Here is a 26,660-nt window from a genome sequence, read left to right on the forward strand (position 1 = left end):
GATATAGATTTTTACACGCATTTAATTTAAACATAAATATGAAATTATGCAGATTGAGGCCTGTACATATTACGTATACAACGACGAATGCTAGAATAAACCTCTCTACTGTGATGCTCAAGTTTACACATTTTTACATTTGCGTTTATTGTACTAACTATGACGTTCAGCCGCATTTCTATCCAATACACAGTCAATAAATCGATATTATATTTTAAACATACGTTTTTTTTTTTTTTGTTTTTTTTTTTTACTTTTAACGAGCCTCGCTGAACGACAGAAACAGTTTTACACAGCTCGTTTTAATAGTAAGATATTTTAGAGCATGCATAATTACACGATTATAACAAAACAGTCCCTTCCCCGCTGCATCATGTAACTAATATTAATATTTGCGTGAATGTTTGCCCCCCAAAAAAATCCTCTGTCTTCTCATTTCACGGCACCTTCGCCGTTTCATCCTCCTCTTTATTGTTTGTTGTTTACGCGCAAATGTAAAATCGTCCTATAGTCTAATTCCATCACTTCCCCCCTCTCTCCTCCCTCCATCTCCCTCCTCTCTCTCTCTCTCTCTCTCCCATCCTGGAATCTTATTGATCCAGGAGGAGCTAATTATCTCTTCCCCTCGTGACTGTGTAATCAGCACATGCGCAGTGTGTTAATTCCAGCCATTTTTTTGCACGAAAGTAATTAGCAGGAATAAAGACCGGACTGATTTTTTTTTTCCACTCTCTCCTCCTTCCTCGAACCGAAGCCAGGGCGCGTCTGTCGTCTGCAGTACAACCAAAAACAAACCCTTTTTAAATGCTTTAAGAAACAGTCAAATACCTCGTTTAACTTCGGCGGCGTGATGTGTGAACGCATGCATCTGCGCGAATGGGATCTATAAACGTGTTTACTGGAATACAAAGCGACGCGTCCAAATGTAAGTTTGTATCCGATGACTGCTCTCCGTCGATCCAGTTGATCCTCTGCTCATTTTACGCATTTGTTTACGCAGCAAGTACAAACAGCAACGCCGCTAAACCACGCAATGCACGGTTATCTTGCACGACTGTTTTTTTTTTTGCTGTTGTTTTTTACTAGTTACCGTCGTGACATGTTTATGACACACTCGCGAACGCAAAGCGCGCGCGTCCCGTTCACTTTCTTCGACGTCGCCGTCTTTCGCGAGTTGAGTATGAAGTTAGAAAATCTCTTCTGGCGTTCTCCTACCTGTTTTCTCCGAGAGTTGTCGCCCCTCTTGTTAGCCGGTTAAGAAAAAGAGCGAAAAGTAACGTCCTTTGTGTGTGTGTGTGTGTGTGTGTGTGTGTGTGTGTGGGGTTTTGCTTTGAAGAGTGCTCTCGTCGCTGTTGTGCTTGTCAACACTGAAGCGTCAGGCTCGTTTTCAGCGAACGCATCAGCCGTTGCTTCGCGCTTCGAGCCCAGATCCTCCGCGCGACGCAACGATACGATACGATACAATGTAGCTGCCCGAAGCCTCCCCGCGTCCTTCGCGTCGCGACGCACTTGCGCGCACGCACTAGCGTTTATTATTTATAAAGATAAGGTGTAACTTTTTGCTTTCGCGTCCGACGTGAAGCATAGAAGAATTAAGGTGGCCCTCGTGTCCTGGGCATGTTTGGTCAAGCCTGCTTGGACTTATTCCTTCAGCTGTGTGTGTGTGTGTGTGTGTGTGTGTGTGTGTTTTCCCCAGAAGTTAGGTTAATATAATTAAACCTAAAAGTGATTCACAAAGGAAGAGTATGTTTTATAACAATCTTAATAAATTCTAATTTTATTCAAATAAAGTTAAGGGTGCGTGTGTGTGTTCACAACCCTATACATTTTGGAGAATTTATTTTTTTTAGAATTATAAATTCTAAACTGATTCATAAAGTTAACGTTTTTTATTGGTTGTGCGTGTGGTCATTTTAATTTTTATAGTCATTAGATCAATGCAAATCTATAGTATGCCCTTATTTAGATAAACATGTTGTTTAAGTGTGTGTGTGTGTGTGTGTGTGGATTCGCTTGTGTGTGACCGACTATTGTTTTTCCGTCCTTTTGTGTATCTGTCACACTGTGACGAATAGTTTCTTTTTTTATTCATTATACAATAGTTTTTGGCTTAATAGTTGAATAGTTTGTTTTTGAGCAGCTGGGCTCATAAAAGCAAGCACTGATTTCAGGCTTGATTTAGAAACAAAAACAGCACCTTAATCAGTCATTTAGTTCCTTTTAATGTTGGAACGTTCACTTTTGGAAATGAAATGAATACAGCTTTACATCTCTATGTATAAAATGGGTGTTTGATCTGAAATGCTTACGCTAGAGTAACCAGTTCTACAGCCAGAAAATAAACACCGAGCTTGGGGAGCGGATACAAATGAAGCGAGCGCAGGCTCTTTCTTCGGAGAACGCACCCAAACGCAAGGAGATGGTGCGAAGCGAAAGAGGATTGGCTCGGAGGTCAGAGTTCACGGAGTTAGGGAACAGGGTGAAAGGAAGAAGACGGGATGAAAGGGCACGGCGAGAGAAGAGAAAAGTGGACTCTGCAGGGTAGCGGTGTCAAACAGATAGCGCTGAGCCAATGAGAGCGTTTGAAGGATATTGTTCACGATAGGGATTCGTTGAAGCATTTCTTTTACTGCGTTAACCACATTTATTGGATGCACTGTAAAATATCAGAATGCACATGATGAATGTGTCCCTGGAGCACAAAACCGGGTATATTTGTAGCAAAAACCAACAATACATTGCATGGGTCAAAATTAGGCATTTTTCTTATATGCCACTGGATATAAAGATCATGTGAAGATGTTTTGTAAATATTCCTACCGTAAATATATCATAGCTAATTATTATTATTTTTTTAAGTAAAATGCATTGCCAATGACTTAAACTGACGATTTTTAAATAATTTTCATAACTGCATCTCAGTAAAATATTGTCAAACAAACCCCACATCAAAGGAAAGCTTATTTATTTAGCTTTCAGGCGGCAGTTAAAAAAAGTAACCTTATGACTGGTTTTGTGGTTCAGGGTCACAAATATCAATTTTTGTCACTCGCATGCAAACAGGAAAAAAAAAAAAAAAGGTAACAGTCAAATTTGAAGGTGTGTATGCATGTTGTTTTGTTTATTTGATGTGTTCGTGCAGGCTTTAACCTTGCAGGACGGTGTAAAGATTGTGTAGACGTCGTTGGGTTTTGTAAATAAGGTGTTGCAACATCTGAATAATAAATTGTGTGCATTCGTTTGTGTGCACACTGCCTTCAGGGTTTGACTTTTTCTGTTTATCATAATAATAGCTGGGGTTGTGGAGAAGTGAGGCACATCGGCAGATCAGTCACTAAGGCCTCTCAAACACACACACACACACACACACACACACACGCACACATGGAGAGACACACACACACATGCAGCCAGAGAACAATGCAAAGGGGCCCAGCCTGTCAGTTCAAATTCTGCTCTCCATCCACGCCTTAAACAGACTGTGTGTGTGTGTGTGTGTGTGTGTGTGGAGGGGAGAAACGAGGGTGATCAGTGATTCTGCCTCACCTCCGCTTTACTGTCTACTCTCACTAGAATTCACTGCAAATATTGAACTATATTACACTGTCTGCTTTAGTCCAGGCAGAAGGAGGTGGGTGCTGTTTGCTGTGGATGTTGAATATATAGATTGAAGGTATAGTTTATAAAAGGTGCATAAACCGCAGTCATGCAAAGGTCAATGGGATTGTTGAACACTTTTTCTCAGAAATGAACTGGAGATGGAGACAGACAGCGCCTGTAGTGAGCGACAGAGATTTTGCAGTGTGTTTTCAAATAGTACAGAAATGTATTTCTGTAGGGGTTCTGCATCCAATTAGCATTTTTCTTACATTTATGAAGAAAGGTTAGTTTCACTGAAGGAGAAAGAGAAACCTCTCTGCATGACTGTTTGGTTTCATTTGGTGAGCTTGTATTTTAAATAGTAATATTAGTATTTTGATATGCTGCTGAAATGACAGTACATACATAATAAAAAATATATACTTAATTAAAATGTAATCATTTTTAAACTCTCTCTCTCTCTCTCTATCTATCTATGTATGTATTTATGTGTGTGTGTGTGTGTGTATATGTATATGTATTTTTTATTTTAAATATTTATTCATTTTATGTTTGTAATGCTTAAAATTTCATCATAAACTCAAAATTAGCTGTTGGATTATTAACTAGTAGTTACATGGTTATTTAATTATTGTTTATAGTTTAGCAAAAAGGCAATTCGGTCAAGTTTTTGCAAACCAATTAATTCCAATGCGATTTGTCCACCACAGTAATTATCCTCCAACAGAATGTAATCTCTTGCCAGTTTGTGAGGTTGCATAAATCATCGGTTAATACCACTGATTAAAAATATACATATAATAAATTTTTTTTTTTCCCCAGCTAGTCAATTCCATTTTTGTTTTCCTCGTTATTCAGCTCCACAGGATTATGGATTATGATCTAGCCGTTAAAAGGAGTTAATCTTGCACAAATGTTTTCTTTTTCTTTTCCTTTCTCGTTTCACGGCGCTCACGGCTCGGGTAATGAATGCAGGATATTTACATGAATAATCCTCACAGATAAAAGCTCGAGTGAACAGTGCCACTCTCCACGAGATGTGCGTAACAAGTGCTGCATTTTGACTGTAGGAGAGCAGCCTACACGAGCGTTCGTCAGAAGCACAAGATCAAGTCAAATGAATAAGAACTCTTTCAGTGTAGCATTGATTTCATAATCCCGCCGGATCTTGCTGCAGTTTAGATCAATACGTTTACATCACGCTCAGACTTTCACGCTGGAAACTGAAGCGTGTGTGACTTACTGTAAGCATGCTGAGCAGTGCCTGATTGAAACATCGGCCTGCGTTCCTGCTTGTTGGAAACCGATGCACGCAAATGCAACTGTTAATACATTGCTAATTTTCAAGGAGGCAGCTGTCACAACACTGTCACGGTGCTGCCGTAACATCAGCATTGCCTTTTGACCTTTGACCCTACATTTTTGTCAGTCACTTCCTTTTTGTATGTCCTATAGGAAGAGCATCAGCATTTTACTTCCTGTTAGCGTATTTGTTCTTTGTTCATTTTAAGGCCTCGTTTTTCGAAATTATATAAGTAATACATTTCCCCTACCACTCTCGCACTCTCTTTCGTCCACTCTTTCTTTTCTTTTTTTCCCTCTTTATCTTTCTCCCTCTTTCTTTTGAAGTTTCGCTCCTGAATGGGCTAGTGTCTCTAATGGAAATGGGGCATTAAATCAAAGATCAAAGACAAGCACACAGCAGAGAGGACAGCTGTCTAAATACAGTGGGAGAAAATGTGTATGTGTTTGCGTGACTGCGAGAGAGAAGGGAGAGGGTGCGGGGTTAGCAGGTTCAAGTTAGGTTTGATTTGATACTGTCATTTTTAGAGTTCAACCCTTGTAACAGTTTTCGTCTTTGTCTTCATGAAAATAAAGCATACGTTTCAAAAGACGGCGCGAAGACTGAGAGCACACTTGTGTTTCAAGTGGGTTTTTTTTTACGACGTCTCAGGTACTCTGTACTTTAAATATGTGCTGTGTCATGTCGTAGGCATTTAAAGCACGCTTCATAATTGTTAGTTTTGTATCTGTACAGCAGTATGTTTGCTGCGATACTGTGGTAACGTTAGATTAGCATTAAAACAGGAAGCCGAGCCCCTGAATCAGCAAACTGCGCTGTGAATGTGAAATCACTCTCTCCAGCAAAACAGCAGTGTTTCTCTTTCTTTTTTTTTTCTTCCTTTTTGTCTGTCAGATTAAGCACTTCCTCTTAGTGGTCAGAAAATGTTGATAGTCCCAGGAGATCAAACTAAATATTAAATGAGCTATTTAATTTATACGAAGTTAACCTTTCTTGCAATTTTCAGATTAAAAAGAATAAAATAATACACTTAAATGAGTAACAAGATTGCTAGAGTAATTAGTTTGTTTACTGATAAACATATTTCTCAAAATATTTTGTATACACTTAAAGGTTTCCTTGTTACAGTGTAATTATGTATTTAAGTACGGAAGCATAGTAATGAACTATATGTACTTAATATATGGTTAGGGTTTGGTTTAGGGTTACTTATGTGCGATATTTTATAATTGTTATTATACATTGTAATTACATGTAACTTGTACCAAGAACATCTTAATATAAAGCATTAACAATATTAACAATTATTTGTAATTAAAATTTTAAAATTACAGAACATGAAGTGGGATTATTTAACCATTTAATGTTTCAAAAAAATATTCAAAGTGGTTTTTTTTTTTTTTTTAATTATTATTAAAATTTTTCACAAAGTGTCAGAGTCGTGTAGTTATAGAGTCCCTGTGAAGTGGATACATTTTATGCTAGATAATTTACTCACTCTGAAAATGATTCCTGGTTTCAGTTAAATGCAGACAGTTTTCATGTATATTGTTTGTGTGTGCATTAGGTTTAGCTGGTACTCTTGGTGTCAGGGTTCATATTAGGGTTAGTGCTGTTTTGTGTAATTCTCAGCCAACATCTTGGTCTTAATCTACACACGCGCTTCTAGAGAGTAATTGGTTTAAGATGTGTCTTGATTCCAGCTGTGTGCCCCCTATCAGGTATCCCAGAGAGATGGGTAATTAACCTAGCAGCTAATGAGATACATCACTAATTACACCACACACACATGCACACACGGAGCAAATAAGACTGGATATTCATCGATCTGTACAGGAAGTCTAGTTTGTGTCAGCATGGCAGTCTGTTTATGAATATGTATCATCAGCACTCTTGCGTTTCGCTTAAATGAGTGGACTTCCATGTTCATTTTTGAAACGCTGCTTTTGGCCTCTTAAGCCTGTTGTTTTAGGTCCTGTTTGAGCTTAAATCAGTGAACACATCCTTTAGCCTGGTGTGCTAGCATTCTGCTCTTGCTTCCAGTAAGATGCTTAGCATTCACGCTATTGATTTTCCCATTAGCACTTTAGCCCCCTCCAGTAGAGAGGATCAGAGAGAGCTCAATATAACAGCTTGAATCTGAGTTCAAGAATCTGCACTCTTCAACCTAGAAACAGAGCAATTAGCCCCCCAACTGCAATTCACAAATTCTATACTCTCCTCAGACACCTCATGTGCACATGCTTGTTGTTTTTACACTATTTAAGTGACTTAACTGTAGATAAATCCAGTAATAACTATAAGCACATTTTAATTATTTAGCTATAGCCCACGGTGTAACCACAAGGCAGGCTTAAGTATCAACATCATATGTTTGCGTTTGTAAAATGTACCAGCAGCACAACTTGCACAGTTAAAATGCCTGTCAAAATTTGAAACCTGTTTCTACTTAGCATTAATGCAAATTGCAATTATTTTAGGTACCTAATATAAGGTGAACCCTGTTGTGAAAGACTGCATTAATATAATTCAATTTAATTCACTTCAGCTGCTTTACTGATCAAGGCCTGTGGGGGCCGTGTCTCTGGAGAAACCTGGGACTAGAGTCAATAGGGAACTTATTCCGGAGGCGCTGTCACGGGGCAATCCCCCGTAGACAAGGCCCTATGTTCTGCTCAGTTGCCTAAAGGGAAATATAATGCAGATGGAGGGGGATGGGGGGAGCCGAGACAGACAGAGACATTTAATTGAGCAGATCTTGGTGATTCCAGGAATTGTCTCTCATGTAATATTCAGCTCTCAGTAATACAGCTTGGCAAAGAGCTATTGATCACAGTCTAGACCTCTCTCTGTTTCCCTTTACCGTTCCAGGGTTGCTTGTCTCTGAGTGGTGGCACTAAAGTTTGTTATGCTGCATATGTTGCTGTAATTATGTAAAGTGTAAAGTGATTTTGAAAATCGTAATCAAAGTTTTGATTTGGATTCTAAAGCTTTTTTCTTTCTCTTTCGTTCTCTCTCTAGGCCAGGGTGGGATGAATGTGCTCAGTAGCTCAGAGGATGGAGTGTTGTGACTCTGTCTCCAACAATGGAGCCTCTGGCCCCCACACACAACAGCCTCCTGGGCTCTGCAGACAACTGGCCCCTAGTCCACTCCTACTGGCCAGAGATCAAGCCATTCATCTGAGCACAGCAACTCTGTCAAAGCAGGGTGGACTATTGGGGCGGGCTGAGGAGGAGAGACTTGCAGGGAGGCATGAAGAAAGAGTTAGGGAAAAACAGGTTAATGAATGTTCAACCAGAGAGATGTTAAAAGATGCAGCAGAGAGGGAGAAGGCAGATGAAGAAGAAGAAGAAGAAGAAGAAGAAGAAGGTGACGATGTGGAGAGGCCTATTGGAGAGATCCTGTACCAGCCTGATGGGTCTGCCTATGTGATGGAGAGTAAACGTAATAACGGTGTGCCCTCCTCCTCTTTAGGGGCCCCTTCCTCCGTCATTAGAACCTGTTACATTTCCTCATCTCTTAGCCCCATCCCACAGATTTTTCGTGTCTTCCAATTGCATAACCCTGACGACAGTGATAGTATAGCTCTGGTGACCTGCCAATCCAAAGATAGTGCTCCTGACATGGCAGGATCATCAGAGACAGGAGTGACATGGTCCGGTCTAACCAAACCCATCCTGATGTGCTTTCTGTGTCGGCTGTCTTTTGGCCGTACACGCTCGTTTAGGGCTCATGCTTGTCGGCAACACAATATAACCTTCAGCGATGAAGAACAACATCTGCTCTCTTTAAAACACACCTCTGCCATTTTACAGCCTGCTGGCCCAGGTGATGGGCCGCTTCTCTGTTTCCTAGAACCAAAAAGGAATTGTGAGTCTGTGGTACCATCGATCCTGGCATCTCTGACCTCTGGGAACAGCACAGAGGACACGGCAAGACGGAAAGAGAATGAAGACCCTCTGACCTCTAAGCCAGGACTCCCTCTCCTGCCCTCTCCACCCAGAACCTCCCCTGCTACCTCAGTATCAAGCCCTGCCAAAGACCCTTCAACCCTGGGAAGAGAGGGCAAACAAAGAGGCAAGGAGGACGAGATAAGAAAGATTGGAGGAAGTAGCGAGGGAGGAGAGAGGAGGTTGTGTTTAGAGGTAGGCAGCACTGTAGATAACGGTGCTCTCAGTATTAGCAGCAGTAGCGGACAAGAGCACATTACTGAAGCTGCTCTGTCAAACCAAAGCATTTCAAAACCTCCAAACTCTGTAACAATAGCAACCAGCTTTATGAACAACACCAAAACCCTTACAGACTCTGAGTCAGAGTGTGGAACAAGCTTTAACTGCCACGACCCTGCACCTGCTTCCCTTGTTGTGGTAAACCCGTCCACTGTCACTATTACAGAACAAATTGCCAACCAAGAGAGTGCCACAGCAACCGAACCAAATGATCAGTTAGAGAATGGTAGCGCCATAGCAATGGAACCAACCCCCAGGTTGTCTGAAGATGACAGACATGCTGTATCTCATTCTGACCTGTCCAATAATCATAGCCATTCCACGTCCCCTACACTCAGTCCAACCTTAACCCAGGCGAGTCCACCTGTTCTTGAAGAAGGACAGTTAGACACAGCCTCTAGAGGAAGGTTGGTGGTGGCTGGTGATGGTGGCTTTGTTGCAGCTGGAGACGACATTGGATCATCTTTTCCTTTTGGCATCCAGGCCTCTCTGGTACACACCAGAAACTCCTGCAAGACATTGAAGTGTCCGAAATGCAACTGGCACTACAAGTACCAGCAAACTCTTGAGGCCCACATGAAAGAGAAGCACCCAGAGTCGGAGTCCGAACAGTGCCCGTACTGCAGCAGTGGGCAGAGCCATCCACGCCTAGCAAGAGGCGAGACGTATTCTTGCGGATACAAGCCCTTCCGCTGCCAGGTCTGCCAATACTCCACCACCACTAAAGGTAACTTGAGCATCCACATGCAATCGGACAAACACCTCAACAACATGCAGAGCCTGCAGACGCAGTCACATGCGCACAGCCCAGCATCCCAGCCCAATCCTTTAACCCATTCGCACCCTACTCTCACTCACCCCACCCAAGCTAGCTCCCCCTCTCCATCTAAGCTCCGGGGGCCTGCGTCGTGGCGGTGCGAAGTTTGTGACTACGAAACCAATGTTGCACGGAACCTCAGAATCCACATGACGAGTGAAAAGCACACGCACAATGTGCTTCTACTGCAGCAGAACCTGGCACACATGCAACGTCAACGCAAGCACAATGCCACCGAGCTTTACCGCCACTGCCAGCCTCAGAGTAAACTGCCCGATGCCATCACTCCTCTGTCCTGCAACGAAACCTCTTCACAGAAACTCTTTGAATGCATCTTATGTGGCCGCTTTTCTTGTGACACTCTCGAGGAACTAAGTCAACACCTGACCATGCAGCGGTCATTACCCAATTCCTACTGGAGGAGCACAACAGGAGACACCCATCATTGTCGTCTCTGCCATTACGCCACGCCTCTGCGAGCAAACTTCCAACTGCACTGCCAGACAGACAAACACGTACAGCGCTACCAGCTTGCTGCACACCTTCGAGAGGCCAGCAGTCAACATGGAAACACAGAGGAGGAGGAAGAAGAGTGGCGCCTTAGGTGTGTTGCTGCTGGAAGTCAGGTGCAGCTCAGGTGCAATGCCTGTGACTATGAGGCCAGCAGCTTGGAGAAACTGAAGCTACACACCATGAATTCCAGACACGAGACCAGCCTACGACTATATAAGGTAAATCTCACAATTCAAAACCATAAACTCTGGGGCCTGATATTTCTGTCAGTAAAATCAACAAAAAACCTGAGATGCCCTGAGTGACGCCATTCTTTCCAAGGTCTTTAAGTCCTCTTTCGTAATTGAGATGGATTGTATGTTATTTTTTGCCTCCTGCTAATGTGGTCCATTAACTCAGCACATCTCTAATCAGTTTAGAGTTCTGTAAAACAAGTGGACTGGTGTTTGTCACTGTGGATGTGCTTTCGTGCGCATGTGATATTTCACTGAATTCATTTGATTTGAATCTATCTTCTCATTTTTCACAAGACCTCAAACAGAAGGAGAGATTTAACGTTTGTTTGAGCAAAGCTTGTTAAGTAACATCTACATAGGTGTTTTTACAGGGCTGTATTGATCCTCTATTGATCTATATTGTGCTGTCCACATTAGAGGAAGCCACATATTGATCATTTATGACTACACGGTCAATATATGGTTTCCGCTGAAGTACTCGAGCATGTTATTTACTGGTGCTGAAATGTGAGCTGTATGAAGTAGAGGGGTGTTTTATTCATTGATTTAACTTCTTTTCCTATTTCCTTCCTTTCACTGTCACACATGCATACATGTTTATTGTTTATCTTTACTTTTTCTCAGTATTTGCAGCAGCTGAATGGAGTGGAGTCTGAAGATGTCTGGCTGCACTGTGTGCTGTGTGATTTCTCCACTCAGAACAGCCTTTCTTTAGTGCAGCACTCCCATTCATTGAGCCACCAGAGAGGGGAGGGGCTGCTCAGACTACAGCGAATCCAGAAGGGTCTGCAGGATGAGGAGGAGCTTGGTGCCATCTTTACAATCCGAAGAAGCCCTGCTCAAGAAAATGGTACGAGACACACATGCACAGTCGCTTTGTAAATCATAGAATACCGAGTTCAGTTCAAGGCTTTTGCAAAGCACCAAAAAGGTTTTTTTTTTTCAAACCAGTTTAGTTTAAAGTCACATTTCAAGGGAAAAAATTGAGCAGAATCCAACACACTCATAAACAGAACACCAGCTTTTGATGCTTTTAGATTAACATAAGGGATGAAGTCAGGGTGAATTCCTTAAACCCAAATCAAAAGACTAACTGTCCCTTGTGTGTTGTGCTCATGACGCTCAAGGCTCTAAAACACACAACAGAACAACAGAGGGGGAGGGGCTGACAGACATGCCAAAAAACAGAAAGAATAGAGAAGAGAAGAGGGCAGATATTTACACTGGGGTAATTGAGAAAACCGGGTGGTGGAGGCAATTAGCATTTGGTTCTAACACAAAATAAGCTTAGCTAATGAGTTGAACAATAGCCTGACCTTGGCACCCAGCCTGTTTGTATGTGTATATGTACGTATGCATTTGTGTGTGAGAGAGAGAGAAAAAGAAGGAGAGTGAGTGGTGCGCTTTTTGTACAGAATGGTAGGAATTGATTTTGTTAATTGACTTGCCAATAATCACATTTGTAACATCTTCACTGGCAAGGAAGAAGCTAAACTAGAGGGTTAGCCAGTCAATGCAGCCAATAAAGGCGCAACCCACTAACGAGCCATGAGTTAATTAACATTCTCCAATTAACATTTTAAAGGAAAGGCACAGAAAAACCTAATATAGATTCCTAAAGACTGACAGGTGGGTATTGCTCACTGTTGTTGTGTTATATGTTAATATTTTAATCTTTTGTTCTGTGTTCTCAATTCTAACTTTTGTTGTAACTGTTTAGTACGGGTTAAAATCCTACAAACATGTACATCCTAAAGATGGAAAAAAAGAAAGGTTAAAAGACAGTATAGTAGTGTTGTATTCACAGTGAACAGAAATGGTGACATGCAGGGTAAAAGGTTAGCAGCCAGTGTGTCTTGTACAATCAATTCTGAAGTCAGTGAGTGAGAGTTGAGTAGCTGTTTTAGTGTGAATTTGAACCTGTAGGAACATCGGATCAGTCCTGCTTCCGACCTGCTGGAGCGCCGCAGCTGAATGGCTGGTTATTGATCTCTTTAGGAACACCAGGGCATTGCCTAATTTATAATCAATACTGGATCAATGCTGCTGAGCATTTGTATATTGATCCCCGGGACGAGTAGGAAGTGCTGATGAAGTGTGTGTTGAGTGTGCGCCTGGAGTGTGTTAGCATGTGTGGGTGCATCTGATCACTTCATTACTGGCCAGAATGACCTCACCACGCTGAGCCACGGCCATCTGTTTTGTCCAAGACGTACATGCGGAAAGAAGCACACACAGATGCATCATGACCATTCAGAGTGAATTAACGTCCCCCCTTTGAATTTGAAGAGGATTTTGAATGCAGCTTCAAAATTAAAATATTTATGCCTTTGATAATTAAGTTGCGCAATTGCATGATTGTCTAAAACAAAATTTGGTTACATTCGGATTATTTCTTCATTACAAATTCGCCAATGTTTAGTTGAATTATTTTGCATAAATTCTATAAATTGCTATTTTGCCACTATTTGAACGTGACATGCAGCATAGTATGAGTTTTCACTGTTTAATGATTTCCTTCTGTGCTGTTCATTGATTTATTTATTTTTTTTTAACATTTCCGTCCCTAAGCTTTTTTTGCTGCGATTTTCCCTGTGAGAGATGCTCAACAATAGGCTAATATTTTTGGTCAGGTTCAGCGCGGTGTGTGTGACTTTGAAAGAATGACTGAACGAGAGGGCTCAATGGGGCGGTCGTAACTAGAGCGGATTTGACAGTTTCAGGTTATGTGTTCTGTGTTTATGGGTGTGTTGGTTTGATAGGAAATCAATAGCGTGTCTGTCAGGATAATTGGTGTTCAGATGGCCTTTCTCGCTCTCTCTCTCACCCTCTGTCATAATCACCTTCTCAAAGAACCACCAGAAGATACCTCGGCCTGCCTTTGATTGGTCTGTTATGACAACCCTCATGCATTTTTTTTGTTTCCACTTGCCCCCCTCCCCTAATACCACAACCGCCCCCCTTCCCAAAACCCACCCAAATCAACTCTGTTCTTCTTTTCCCTTCCCCCACGTAGCAGAACAATTACTCTGCTAAGAAAGCAGAAAGGCAGAAAGCAAGAGAGAAGAGGATGAGGAGAGGGAGGGAGGGAGGGAGGGCGTTGAATGGGGTATCTGGTTTAGTGTGTCCCGAGGCTGTGTGTTTTGTACCTACGGAGCTCAGCCGAAGCTTTTAGACGCTGCAAAAGAACAACAGAGCATCATTGCGCTTTTTGAACGTTCAACTCTCTGGATTCTTTTTGATTGCAGAGTTTCGGAGCTCATCGGCAGGATTAAAAAAATAACAAGTCAAAACTGAAGGCTGTTGTCAAAACACTGCCAGTAAATGTCATCCCACGTGTTTCGAATATGCATTCAGTTCAATTTTCCGAAAAAAGCCTGTTTTTGTCAAGAAACCTACAAGGCTCAAACTGAGTACAATGCAGAGACCTATTGTATGAAGATAATTTTTAAAGCCTGTCATGGCGGCATTGTTCGCCAATTTGAGCTTTGAAATGGACTCTTTGCTTGTGACCCTCCTGACCTCTGCTGCATTATCTTCCTCCTGTGACTTTTCAAATCCCCACAGGTCAAATGAAGCTCTGCTGACATCGCTTACTTTAGCTCTTCCTCCTAATTTTCTTTTCTCATATCTCTCTTTGTATGTTTTACTGTAGAGGATCAGTATTTTGAACTTTTGTTTTTAATCTAAAGGAGATTGTATACATCTTTATTGTATTGTGTCGGTCTGTCTTTGTGTTAATATGCTTGAGCAGGTTGGTTGGGTCTCTCCGAGCTAGTGGAGACTGACCCCTATAGGTTTGAACATGATTCTGCACTCAGTCTTGTTCTACAATTGCACATGCATGCAAAAGGTTTCATGTAATGACTAGTTGGCTAGTAAATCATACAGAGAATTGGTCAAATGTGATGCGCTCTTTGAATTTTTCTCTTTTTATGGCTTTTTCTTTAGGAGATAAGAATGGGATGGACTCTCCCACTGAGGTTATGGCTACCCAGGAAGACAAAAATAAACATGGAGACAGAACAGAGAAAAAAACAGGTCCTTAACAAAATTACTGTAAAATTACAGTTAAAAACAGTGGCGTTGCATGTAGTACTTCTTCAATATCTAGACTTTGCATTAGATGTATTGTATTATATTTCTTGTTAAAATCCAAAACAGTAACTTAATATTAATAATATCATACAAATATTATTATTTGCATTTTGAATTGTTTTTCCCTACTTCACATGATCCCAATTAGGAACCATTATTTCACAATAAGCTCAGTGTTGTAAATAATGTGCCCTCCTTTTAAATGATATTTTTGCTGCTGTTACTCACAGAGGAATTTATTCAAATGGAAGCAGAGCAAAATGAGTCGTCTTCCAGTCCTAAACGTGTCTCATCTGGATCTGACGAGTCAGTTGATCTCTCTCCCTGCAAACGGCCACGAATACAGGAAGAGGTCTGTTGCAACACACACACACACACACACATATATATATATTTTGTAAAGTGTACCATGCTACCTCCATGTTATTTATCTTTTTATATTTACGAGTTCTTTAAAACCCCTTAAAGTACATACTATGTTATTTTTTTATATATAGATAAACAATATACAATTTTCATACATTGTTCACAGAAAAAAAAGAGCATTGTTATTGTTATTGTAGCTACTTCTGAATATTTCTGTTTGTTTTCTCTCATTCAGATGCGGCAGTGTCCATTCTGTCGGTTCCATCATACTGATATTGAGCGTCTAAGGAGTCATGTGATGAACCAGCATGCAGTTCAGCCTGCTGTCCGCTGCCCACTGTGCCAAGAAACACTGCACAGTATTGCCCTCTTGCGTACCCACCTCACACATCTGCACAGTGTCACTGTAGACTGCACACAGAAGCTCATCAACACGGTGAGGAGAAAAAAAGAAACGCACAATGCATGTACTATGCAGATTTAGATTTTTTTTGCTTATATGTATAGTTTTGTAATATTGTAAAAATGTAAAGCAGCCTGGGGTTTTGGAACAAACAAAATGTCCATTCCAGCCACAATCCTCCATGCAAAAAATATTCCCTAGTCATCTAAAAATAACTAAACTGCCTTGAAACAAAATATCTGAAGATATAAAGAACTGATTTAAATCAATATATTTTGAATCAAATTTTTCTTATTAAAATGTACATATATTAAAACAAAAAATATATTATTTCTACATGTATTCAGTTTAAAGGGTTTGTTTGTTTACAAGTCAGCCAAATAATCATCTACTTGGCTATTTTTGATTTATTGAGAATCAATTACTATATATTGCATAGTGCTTGTGAAATTATGCACATTTGTGTAGGCCACATCTTATTTGCTATGTTATTTTGTATGTCAGCCATGCTGCTTTCTAGATATTAAAAAACCTCAACCTCAAAAACCTCTAACGCTATTCCTATGTATGGTGTAAAAATTGTTTATGCAAGAAAATGTTGAGCCCTGCGTGTATGCGGAGGGGTGTTCAGACCCTCAGTGACTCCAGCACGAGTGAGTGGAGACAAGTAACGACATTGAGTGGGGGAAGGGAGAGGTAGCTGCCTCAAATCCAATGAATATTAAAATTAGCTTTTTTATCTGCAGAATATAAATTGATACTAATGCACCCAGAGCTTGTTTGAACCCCAAGCAGACATGCCTCACTGTTTCTGAAAGGTTGGACATTTTTTGCCAATTCAGTCAGCTTGCGCTGAGTGCTTTTTCTTGCGTAAAAGGCTTTTCTGTCTTTCTTTCCATTCATGTGTTCTCCCCTCTCCTATCTTAGTTGGTCTTCCTTGCCCTCTCTTCTGCCATCTCTCTTGATTTCTCTCTTCGGCACTTTGCTTTCCTCTCCCCCTTCCCCAGACGAACTGAAATACAGTAATGAAAATAATTGTGCTTCATTAGTTCTGAGCCAGTGCTAGGTGATTTTCGTTATGAACCGTGCCTGGTAATTATGTTCTAAATTAAATGTGACCTTGAAGAGGACTTGTGTGCTTTCCTCGTGTCCCTTTAATACGGCACTTTCCTGAAATGGTGTGCTTTGTGATGGAAATAGCAGCCATTTTGTTTGGTTGCGCTCCCTCCCTCTCCCCCCTTAAAGTTGCATTGATTTACACATTTTAAAGTTGAGTGGGTACAGAAGGAGAGGGAGATAAATAAAGTGGCTTTTTTTTTTTTTTTTTTTTTTTTTTACATCCAAAGTTAGCTAATTGTGTTGTCACAGACCGAAGAGGGCTTCCATTCATACTTAACCTTTGAACTCATTTGAGTGTTGGTTCATGACTGCGATTCCATTTTGCCATCTGAAGTTAAGGGTCTATTCTCTCGCACCATGCATTGTTAATGCACACATGTAGCAGGAACACAGCATAATGACCAATCCTTTTCAGAGATAAAGATAAAATGACTTAATAATGAGATTTTGGGGATTAATTAATCCACAAAATGGATTTATCAAGCCTATTATGATTTCTTTTTTTCCCTTGTGATCAGGTGATTGCTTCAGACGTGCTCCCAGAAAAGATGTTTTTACCAGTGCACAACTCGGATACACAGCTGATAAATTCTAATGAAACAAAGAGACTGGATGGTTAGTATTAGAGTGTACTACTAATCTTTTATTTTTAATCTAGGTTGAGCATGGTTCTTTATTTGTCATTTTAAATAAGGGTTGACGGTTAATATCTGACTCAATAATTAGTCTGAAGATAATGTACCAATATTTGTGCTATGTTTAATTAGCAAATTAAATTAAAGATTTTCTTCAAATTAATTTTTCCTCATGAAAAAAATCACAACTTTTTTTTTTTTTTTTTTTTTTTGTTGTTGTTTAGAAATTTCAACTGATGCTGAACCAGAGAGAGGTACAACACCTCACTTGGAGACAGCAAAAATTTATAAACAACCGTCAGAAGATGCAGAATCCACAAAGGAGAACAATGCTGCTTTTCCGTGTTGGCAGAAAGGCTGTAACAAAGTCTTCACATCCTCAAGTGCACTCCAGACACACTTCAACCAGCTCCATAGCCAGAAATCTCAAACAGCAATATCTGATCGCCACATTTACAAGTACCGGTGCAATCAGTGCAGCCTAGCATTCAAAACCCCTGAAAAGCTGCAGCTGCATTCTCAGTACCATGCTATCAGAGCTGCGACCATGTGCTGCCTCTGTCAACGCAGTTTCCGTACAATGCAGGCCCTTCGGAGACACCTTGAGACAAGTCACCTGGAGCTAAGTGAAACCCAGATACAGCAGCTTTATGGTGGTTTGATGATGAATGGTGAAACCCTGATCCCCGGAGACCAAACTTTTGGCGAAGAGGAGGGATTGCCCGATGAGGCTGGGATGAAAGATGATGAAGAATGTGATTTGGAGGAAAAACTAAGTCCTACAGACAATGATTCAAGTTTGGTTAAAGATAATGTTGAATGTGACCCCAAGCAGCCTGTTTTTCCTATTAGAAAAGGTCCAAATATCACAATGGAGAAATTTCTGGATCCATCGAGGCCTTTCAAATGTACGGTTTGCAAAGAATCTTTCACCCAGAAGAATATACTTTTGGTTCACTACAACTCGGTATCACACTTACACAAACTTAAACGATCTCTGCAGGACACGTCAGCTGGCTTGCAAGAGCCTATCAACAATGCAGACCACAAACCATTCAAATGTAGTATTTGCAATGTAGCATATAGTCAGAGTTCAACCTTGGAGATTCATATGCGCTCTGTTTTGCACCAGACCAAAGCTCGTGCATCCAAGCTTGATTCATCCACTTCTAATACTGAATCTCTTGGCCCTCCTCCAGGCAAGGCATTGTCTAGCACTTCTGCAACCCTGAAGCCTGCTACTTCCTTAAACAATGCTAGTCTAAGCCACCAACAAAACCCTGAACACAGTGGCACACCTGCAAACCCAGACACCAGTCATCCTTCGACATCTGACATGAGGAATAAGTTAATAAACATGATTGATTCAGCTACCAAGCCACACCAGATATCATTACAACAACAACCATTGCAACAACAACAGCAGCAGTTAGCCCAGGCTCAAGCCCATCTCCAGCAAGAGCTCCAAAAGAAGGCTGCTCTTCTTCAATCCCATTTATTCAATCCTGCACTTTTACATCCTTTTCCTATGGCTACAGAGGCTCTTCTTCCAGTGCAGCAGCAACAGCAATTGCTTCTTCCCTTTCTTATTCCAGGAGGAGAGTTCCGCATGAATCCAGAGGTAAACCTTAAAGGCTCTGGGCTAACCATAAGCACATTAAAACCTACTGTAAATGATGAGTCTTCCAAGAATGTGCCAAAACATTGTTCTAAACAGAAACTAAATGAAGATCTGGAAATTCATTCTGAAATAAATGAGCAGAAACTAGCTAATGATCCACTATGTGAAAAGGACAAAGATGGACAGAACAGTAATGAAGAATCAAAGGAAAGTGATAATGTAGGCATGCTTGCTTTTAAACCTCAAGGAAATGAAGGCCAAAACATGGAGATGTCAAACAGTGGGGAGAGTCTTGATGAGTTTCTTCCACCCAGAATAGCCCACGATGCATCAGGCAATGCTTCAAAGGCTTTGCTTGAAAACATTGGTTTTGAGTTGGTCATGCAATACAATGAAAATAAGGAGAGGTATCAGAAAAATCTTACTGAACCAATACCAAATGGTGGTGATGTGTCTGATACTAAAGAGGTGGGTTACTCGGATGATATGGAGAAGCTAGAGTGCGAGTCTTGTGGGAAGCTTTTTTCAAATGCACTGATACTAAAGAGCCATAAAGAGCAGATTCATCATTCCATATTCCCTATCAAGTCATTGGAGAAATTTGCCAAAGACTACAGGGAGCAATACGACAAACTCTTCCCATTGGGACCTGCAACTCCGGAGGTTTCTCCTGTCTCATCACCTTCTCCTTCACCTCCTGTGATTCCTAATTCTTCAGTGCTGCAGCCACAACAACAACCAGTGCAACCAATTATTCCTGCCTCTACACTCAGTGTTACTCCTGCTACTGTCTCCATCCCTCAAGTTAAAGCTCCATTAGCTCAAATTCCTTTACCCATAGAACTGCCACTCTTCCCCCCACTCCTAATGCCTCCCATACCTTTGCAAGCTTTAACTCCTCAGGTCCCTGTCCATCTGCCCTCAGCGGAGGCTGGACTGACTCCTGATTTGACACAGCTTTATCAACAGCAGTTGACTCCAGCCATGTTACAGCAACAAAGTAAACGACCTCGAACAAGGATCACTGATGACCAGCTTAGAATCCTGCGTCAGTATTTTGATATCAATAATTCTCCAAATGAGGACCAAATTCATGAGATGGCCAACAAATCTGGGTTGCCACATAAGGTTATAAAGCACTGGTTTCGGAACACTCTATTCAAAGAGCGCCAACGCAATAAGGATTCTCCCTATAACTTTAGTAACCCTCCCATCACAACACTGGAAGATGTAAAGGTGGATTCTAGACCACCCTCTCCTGAACTAACAAGACAGGATATTTATGGGAGTAGGAGGTCCTCAAGGACCAGGTTTACTGACTACCAGCTAAGAGTATTGCAGGATTTTTTTGATGCCAATGCATACCCCAAAGATGATGAGTTTGAGCAACTGTCTAACCTCCTTAATCTTTCTACCCGTGTAATTGTGGTATGGTTTCAAAATGCCAGACAAAAAGCTCGGAAAAATTATGAGAACCAGGGAGAGGGAGGGAGAGATAATGAACGTCAAGACCTATCTAATGACCGCTACTTTCGTACTTCCAACAACAATTTCCAGTGTAAGAAATGCAACATAGTCTTTCAACGCATTTTTGATCTTATTAATCACCAGAAAAAGCAGTGTTACAAAGATGAGGAGGAGGAAATGCAGAATGATCTGAATGAAAATGCAATGGATTTTAAGACCGAGTGTCATAGTCCAATATCTGGACCCTCTTGCTTTACACAAGCAGCTTCTTGCCCAAGCCCCTCCAGTTCCTCTGTGTCTAGTACTAATGTAAAGTCGACTGATTCTGAGAATATGCACACAAGTGTCACTGGAGAGCTTAAACAAACAAATGAAGCATCCTCTGACCCCAAACAGGCTGTTAGTGTCAACTCTGAGTTTGAGGAATTAAAGAAAAGAATGCAGCAGCCAAAGCCTCTCTGTGAGGAGAACCAAAATGTAAGCACAGAGATTCCCTCTCACCCACCTTCTAAACAACAAATTTCCTGCACATCTGAAACAAACCCAGCTCCTTCACAGAGCTCTCAAACTATTTTTAGTACTTTAGAGATTCCTTCAACTGAGCAGCAACAGAAAACAGCCCAAGATATGAGCCCTTACCACTGCATCCAGTGTAAATTGAACTTCCCCTCATTTGAACATTGGCAAGAGCACCAGCAAATGCACTTTCTTACCCAAAGTTACTTTCCCACACCAACGTTCCTAGATCGTCCTGTAGACATGTCTCTTATGCTGTTTGATCCTGCTAATCCTCTACTTGCAAGGCATCTACTTTCAGGAACAATTTCCCAGATAGTGGCAAATCCACCTGCAGTAACCACCATTCCTGATTCAACCATAAACTCTCTGAAGAGGAAACTTGAAGAGAAAGCAGGATCCAGTTCTATGGAAAATGATTGGGAAAACAATGGGGAGGAACCCCAGCGAGACAAACGTATGAGAACCACTATAACACCAGAGCAGCTGGAGGTTTTATACCAGAAATATCTTTTGGACTCCAATCCAACACGCAAAATGCTTGATCATATCTCCAGTGAGGTCGGTCTCAAGAAAAGAGTGGTTCAAGTCTGGTTCCAAAACACCAGAGCTCGTGAGAGGAAAGGCCAGTTTAGGGCACTGGGTCCATCTCAAATCCATCGTCGCTGCCCATTCTGTCGAGCTCTCTTTAAAGCACAGACTGCTCTTGCTGCCCACATACGTTCACGTCACTGGCATGAAGCAAAGAATGCAGGCTATAGTATGGCTATACCTAATATAACTCAAGATCAGGAAGGTTCTCAAATCAAATCTGATCTCTTTGATTTTGCCAGTTATTCTCAGTTTTTAAACTCTACTGATGATGTTGACTCTCCAGCATGCAAAAGCATTGACCTGTCTTCACATCAGCAGCGTCTGAGCCCAAAACCTATTAAAGGTGAGGGTATGGAAGATTTTGAGATGCCTTCCGTGTCAGTTTATCAGAATCTTGAACAAAGCAAGATGAGTAACTGCGATGCTAACACAAGCACGGCCCATGACCATACAACTGATGAAGGAAATGACTCTCTAGAGGCTAAACATGGCAGTATTGACCACATGTCTCCCAGCACTGAAAGAGAGGCTTCTTCTGAAAGTGATGAAAAGATGTCTTCTGGATTGGTTAGTCCTGCAATGAGCTTCAATGCTAAAGATTTTGATAATGATTTAGTCATAGATTACAGTGAAAATTCCAGCCTGGCTGATCCAGCTTCACCATGCCCTGGTAGCTCCAACAGTCAGAGCTTTGATAATGACAGACACAGTCAAAAACGCTACCGTACTCAAATGACCAACCTGCAGGTAAAAGTGCTCAAAGCGTGCTTTAGTGACTACAAAACCCCAACAATGCTTGAATGTGAAGCCTTGGGTAATGACATTGGACTTGCCAAGAGGGTTGTTCAGGTGTGGTTTCAGAATGCTCGTGCCAAGGAGAAAAAGGCCAAGCTTAGCCTTGCAAAGCAGTTTGGCACTGAGAGTACTTCTATTGATAGACCTAAGGCAGAGTGTACCCTTTGCTCTGTTAAATACAGCAGCTGCTTGTCTATTCGTGACCATGTCTTCTCCCAGCAACATCTTGCTAAAGTTAAGGAGGCCCTGGGTGGCCAGATGGAGAGGGACAAAGAATATTTGAGTTCAGTATCTACTCGTCAGCTGATAGTGCAGCAAGAAGTGGATCATCTAAAGAAGACAAGTGATGTTCTAGGAATTGTCCAACCACAATCTATGCTGAGCTCAGTGGGCTTCAACCAAACTTCTCTTCACTGTCTAAGCCAGTCTTCAATGTACTCAGGTCTGCAGATGCAGACCACTGCAAGCCTACCAGGTGGTAGCAGCACAATGACTGAGGATTTGTTTTCGACAAAAACAGGTATGTGGCTAAGCTACACTTTGTTTTAAAACAAATTTACAAATTTAATTCTGATCTCTTGTAATCCATACTACTTTTATGCATTCATTTTTATTTAAGGTACCAATGACCCTCCTGTAAATGAGCTGACCTGCAAGTCAACCACAACGCCTGCTTCTGCCATATCAGCTATGGATGACAAAGATGTAATTAGCACAAACAACTCTGTCGTGACCCCAAAGACCACAAAACAAGAACTCCAGTTTCCCAAAGAAAATGACACTGAGAGTAACAGGATTCCCACAAACAAGCTTGACAGTACTCCACTGGTAAATCGTACGCGTGCAAATTCTTCATGCAAAAGTAAAGAGAAGTCAGACACTTCCAGACTAACAGTATCTACTCCAAGTAATGGAAGAGAGTATGCCATGGACCCAAGTCAGCTACAAGCTCTTCATGCAGCAATGAAAACTGACCAAGCTGCTCTACTCCCTAGTCACCTCCTGCCCTGTCTGATGCCTGGTTTTCCTCCACTTTTTTCTCCCCATATTCCCACACCAATGCCTGGAGGCCTCCTGCAGCCCATGTTTGGCATGGATAGCATGTTCCCATATGGTCCAGTTTTGCCACAGGCTCTAATGGGGCTGTCCCCGGGCTCCCTTCTCCAGCAATATCAACAAAATCTGCAGGGTGCACTGATGCAACAAAGACTGCAGCTGCAACAGAAACAGTTAGTGCAGCTACCAGAGAAACCAAAACCTAGCCCAGTCTCTGTTCGCCTAAACGTAGAGAACACCGTTTCATCCAAACATGACAAGAAGCAAGGCACACTCACTGGCACAGATTCCCCCACCATAAACTCTGTCAATGCTAAGCAGCCAGAAGTGGATAATAACCTTCTTCTAAGCCACTGTATTGTCTCCAAAACAGACTGTAGAGCAGAAGGCAAGGATAGTCACCTTTATGACTGTCTTGCCTGTGAGGTGTCTCTGACTGGGAATGCAGAGCTCATCAAACATCTGGAGTACCCTCAGCATAGACAAAGAGTGGCAGAGAAACTGAATGCCAAAGAGCATGCTTCTCCTCGATTACCTCACATCAGTCCCTCATCTACCTCTCAGTCAAACCCATCCAGTGAACAGAGATCTTCTACAACTGCCCAGTCTTCTTTAGGGACTCCTTCAGAAACCGCCATCCCTAACCCAACCAACTCTGACCAGCCCGATAGACGTCTCCAAAGCTCGCCCCTGACTTCAGCTTTACCTGAAGCTTCCCAAAGCTCACCGGCTTCTCCTTCACATCATCTTTCGCCTTCAAATGTTACCTCAAGCCTGACAAGCCCTACAAAGGCTTGTCATGTAAAACCAATAGACTCTGTGGATGGGAGTTGCGACAGCAACGAGTCAGAGGAGGGACAAGACTTGACATAATATATTGGAGCAAAAGGTTTGATGCTTTCCATAACCATTGTTTTTATGGCTCGGACAGCCTCAGAAAAGACTCCATTGGAAAAAAAAAGTAGGAAAGTTGAACAAAACATCTCCACTGTAGATTACACTTGGGGAAAGCTATGACCCAGAGCTAGTTTGGCAGACTGTTTTAAAAGGACTGAATCCTGTAGGATCCAACTTGCATTAACAGTGCTTGTAACCAAAAACAAGTGTCAGTAGAATGTTTTTTCCATTTCAATATGCTGGTTTTTAACTAAAACTTGAGTATATGTAAACTGTTTGGAAGCTAAAGGGTGCACAGCTAAAGACTGGTGAAGAACCTAAGATGGTTTCATGATTACCTAACTAACCAAAAGTCTGTTTATAACACGTATGTTTTAACAGACACTCATAAAACATCCACACTATTTTTTGCCCTGTCAAGTGTTAAGATATTATATTATTGGCTTAATGAAGTGATGTAATGTATTTTGATGTTGTCTTCTCTCAGGTCAACAGCTCTCAATTTTGTTCTGTTACAAGACATACCAATAGAAAATATATGAATCCCAAAAGAAATGTGTATTGAATGAAAAAGTCCAATTCTGATTTGTTTTTAAAGTCCTGAAATTGCAGCTAAGCTAGTAGATGTTCTTTTTTTTTTTTTCTTGGACATGTACTTGTCCAGACACAAAACGTTGTGCAGACCGTTGTAAATTGTCAGAAAATAATTTAGCTTTTTTTTTTCTTTATGAAAAATGACAAAAAAACATTCTGTGTTTATGATAGATACATGTATGAACATTTTGGTGTTGCGTAGATTGTTGAATTCAAATGACTTAATTGTATGGTAGGTTTAAAACAAATTACTTGTATATTTAACTTTTGTATTGTCCCAGTCAAAGACACTTGAGGCTGTTTAGCCATGCTCATGTTAAAACATAGCATTTACCCTCTAATGCTGTTGAAAATTGTCACTGTACAACCAACTTCCTCTCCTGCACTGAGCCAAGTTGAAAGACCCTATCTGTGTATGAATTAGATCGATGCACATCTATAAGATATTTTCTATTTTTGTTGTCTTCTAAACAGAACATTTCGATTGTGCACTTATTTTGTTTTTTTGTTTGTTCTTTTTGCCTTCAATACTGTAATTTCACTTTTAAGAAAGTAGTTTTTCATTTCTTTTTCACTACATGGTTATTTTATTTCTTAACCTTTCTGCACTTGCCGAGACTAACAATAATTACAGTGATGATATTATGAAACAATAATAACTTACAGTATTGCTTTAATGGAAAATCCAAAGATAAAGTAGTCTTACCATTGGTGCATACAAAGGATGGAAAAAAAACTTTATACTTTAGAAAATATTACTGTTTTTAAGGAATGGAAATCTTTTTAGATGATGGAGCCAGCTACGAGAAAACTGTTTTAGCTAACTTATTAGAACATTTCTGACCTCATATATAAAACAACCAGAGAACCAAAAATAAAAAACAAAACAAAACAAAACAAAAAAAAAACTGAAAGCTTACTCTGAAGATATGGGGCAGCACTGTTGTGCAGCCATTTTAGTTTGTATTATAGAGGTGGAGATTACAGTTTGCTTCTCTGTGTCTGGCCTTTCTTTTTGTCTGGTTATCTCTTTTGATTTCTTTTCCTATGGTTTAATCTACTAAATGTACTGGGTCTAATTGTTGAGGAAATAGAGTGTGCTGCTAATGTAGGTTTGTACTAAGATGCATGCTTGATTTTGCTTTTCGCTGAAGCTTTAATGACGACCGTCAGTAGCCACAAACCCTGTCCCCGTTCCACTGCAGTTGTGTCCACACATGACTGTGAAGACTGTGACTCTCCATGAACTACATTATGTTCTCCTCTTAGCCAACCAATGTTGAAAACCAATGATGTTATATTTATACAAAGTTTGCATTCCAAATATCACAGTTGTCATTTCAATTGATTTTGTTTCGTTTTGTTTTTTTCTCTCCATTTGTATTTTACTTCTAAGGGGACTGTAACGTATGCTCTCACTCCCGAGTCTGGACCTGCTGTGAGAGACTGTTTACTCTGCGTGTTCCTGGAAATGTTATTACTGTAGCGATCGCCAAATAATGTATGTTCATGATGCACTTGTGTTTATTCATATGTGACTCACTGGGCTAATGTCTCCTGTCCTCTTATATACAAACATTCAAAGTGAATAAAATCTGTTTCCTTTTAATAATTTGACACGTCTTTGTGGTCCTTGGAGCACCCAGGGAATCTCTGTCCTTTTTAAAACACCTTTTCACTCCCGTGTCTGACAGATTGAAGATTGCAAGTAACACCTTTTCACCGAAAATGCACACCAAATTTGTAGTGATTGAAGTTCTGTGATTTGATCATGTGCGTTTCTGCTATGTCCTTAATCTG

The 26,660-nt window shown here is 41.0% G+C and overlaps 1 protein-coding gene across 1 annotated transcript; it reads left to right on the forward strand.

Moving 5' to 3' along the window:
- The first annotated feature begins 553 nt into the window (after positions 1 to 553).
- On the forward strand, positions 554 to 26,477 carry zfhx3a (zinc finger homeobox 3a). The gene is made up of 9 exons (XM_043216814.1): positions 554 to 925; positions 7,925 to 10,681; positions 11,324 to 11,549; positions 14,651 to 14,740; positions 15,028 to 15,149; positions 15,399 to 15,599; positions 17,204 to 17,300; positions 17,545 to 22,833; positions 22,933 to 26,477. The coding sequence occupies exons 2-9, from the start codon at positions 7,940 to 7,942 to the stop codon at positions 24,240 to 24,242; spliced, it is 10,077 nt and encodes a 3,358-aa protein (XP_043072749.1). The 5' UTR covers positions 554 to 925; positions 7,925 to 7,939; the 3' UTR covers positions 24,243 to 26,477.
- The last annotated feature ends 183 nt before the right edge of the window (positions 26,478 to 26,660 follow it).

The sequence above is a fragment of the Puntigrus tetrazona genome, chromosome 18 (assembly GCF_018831695.1).
Source record: "Puntigrus tetrazona isolate hp1 chromosome 18, ASM1883169v1, whole genome shotgun sequence".
Classification (NCBI taxonomy): Eukaryota; Metazoa; Chordata; class Actinopteri; order Cypriniformes; family Cyprinidae; genus Puntigrus; species Puntigrus tetrazona.

Excerpts from the sequence above, each read along its gene's own strand:
- zfhx3a (XM_043216814.1), top strand. The coding sequence starts at position 7,940 with ATGTGCTCAGTAGCTCAGAGGATGGAGTGTTGTGACTCTGTCTCCAAC. Across the intron at positions 11,550-14,650 it reads AAGCCCTGCTCAAGAAAATG|GAGATAAGAATGGGATGGAC; the intron begins GTACGAGACACA and ends CTTTTTCTTTAG. Across the intron at positions 15,150-15,398 it reads GGCCACGAATACAGGAAGAG|ATGCGGCAGTGTCCATTCTG; the intron begins GTCTGTTGCAAC and ends TCTCTCATTCAG.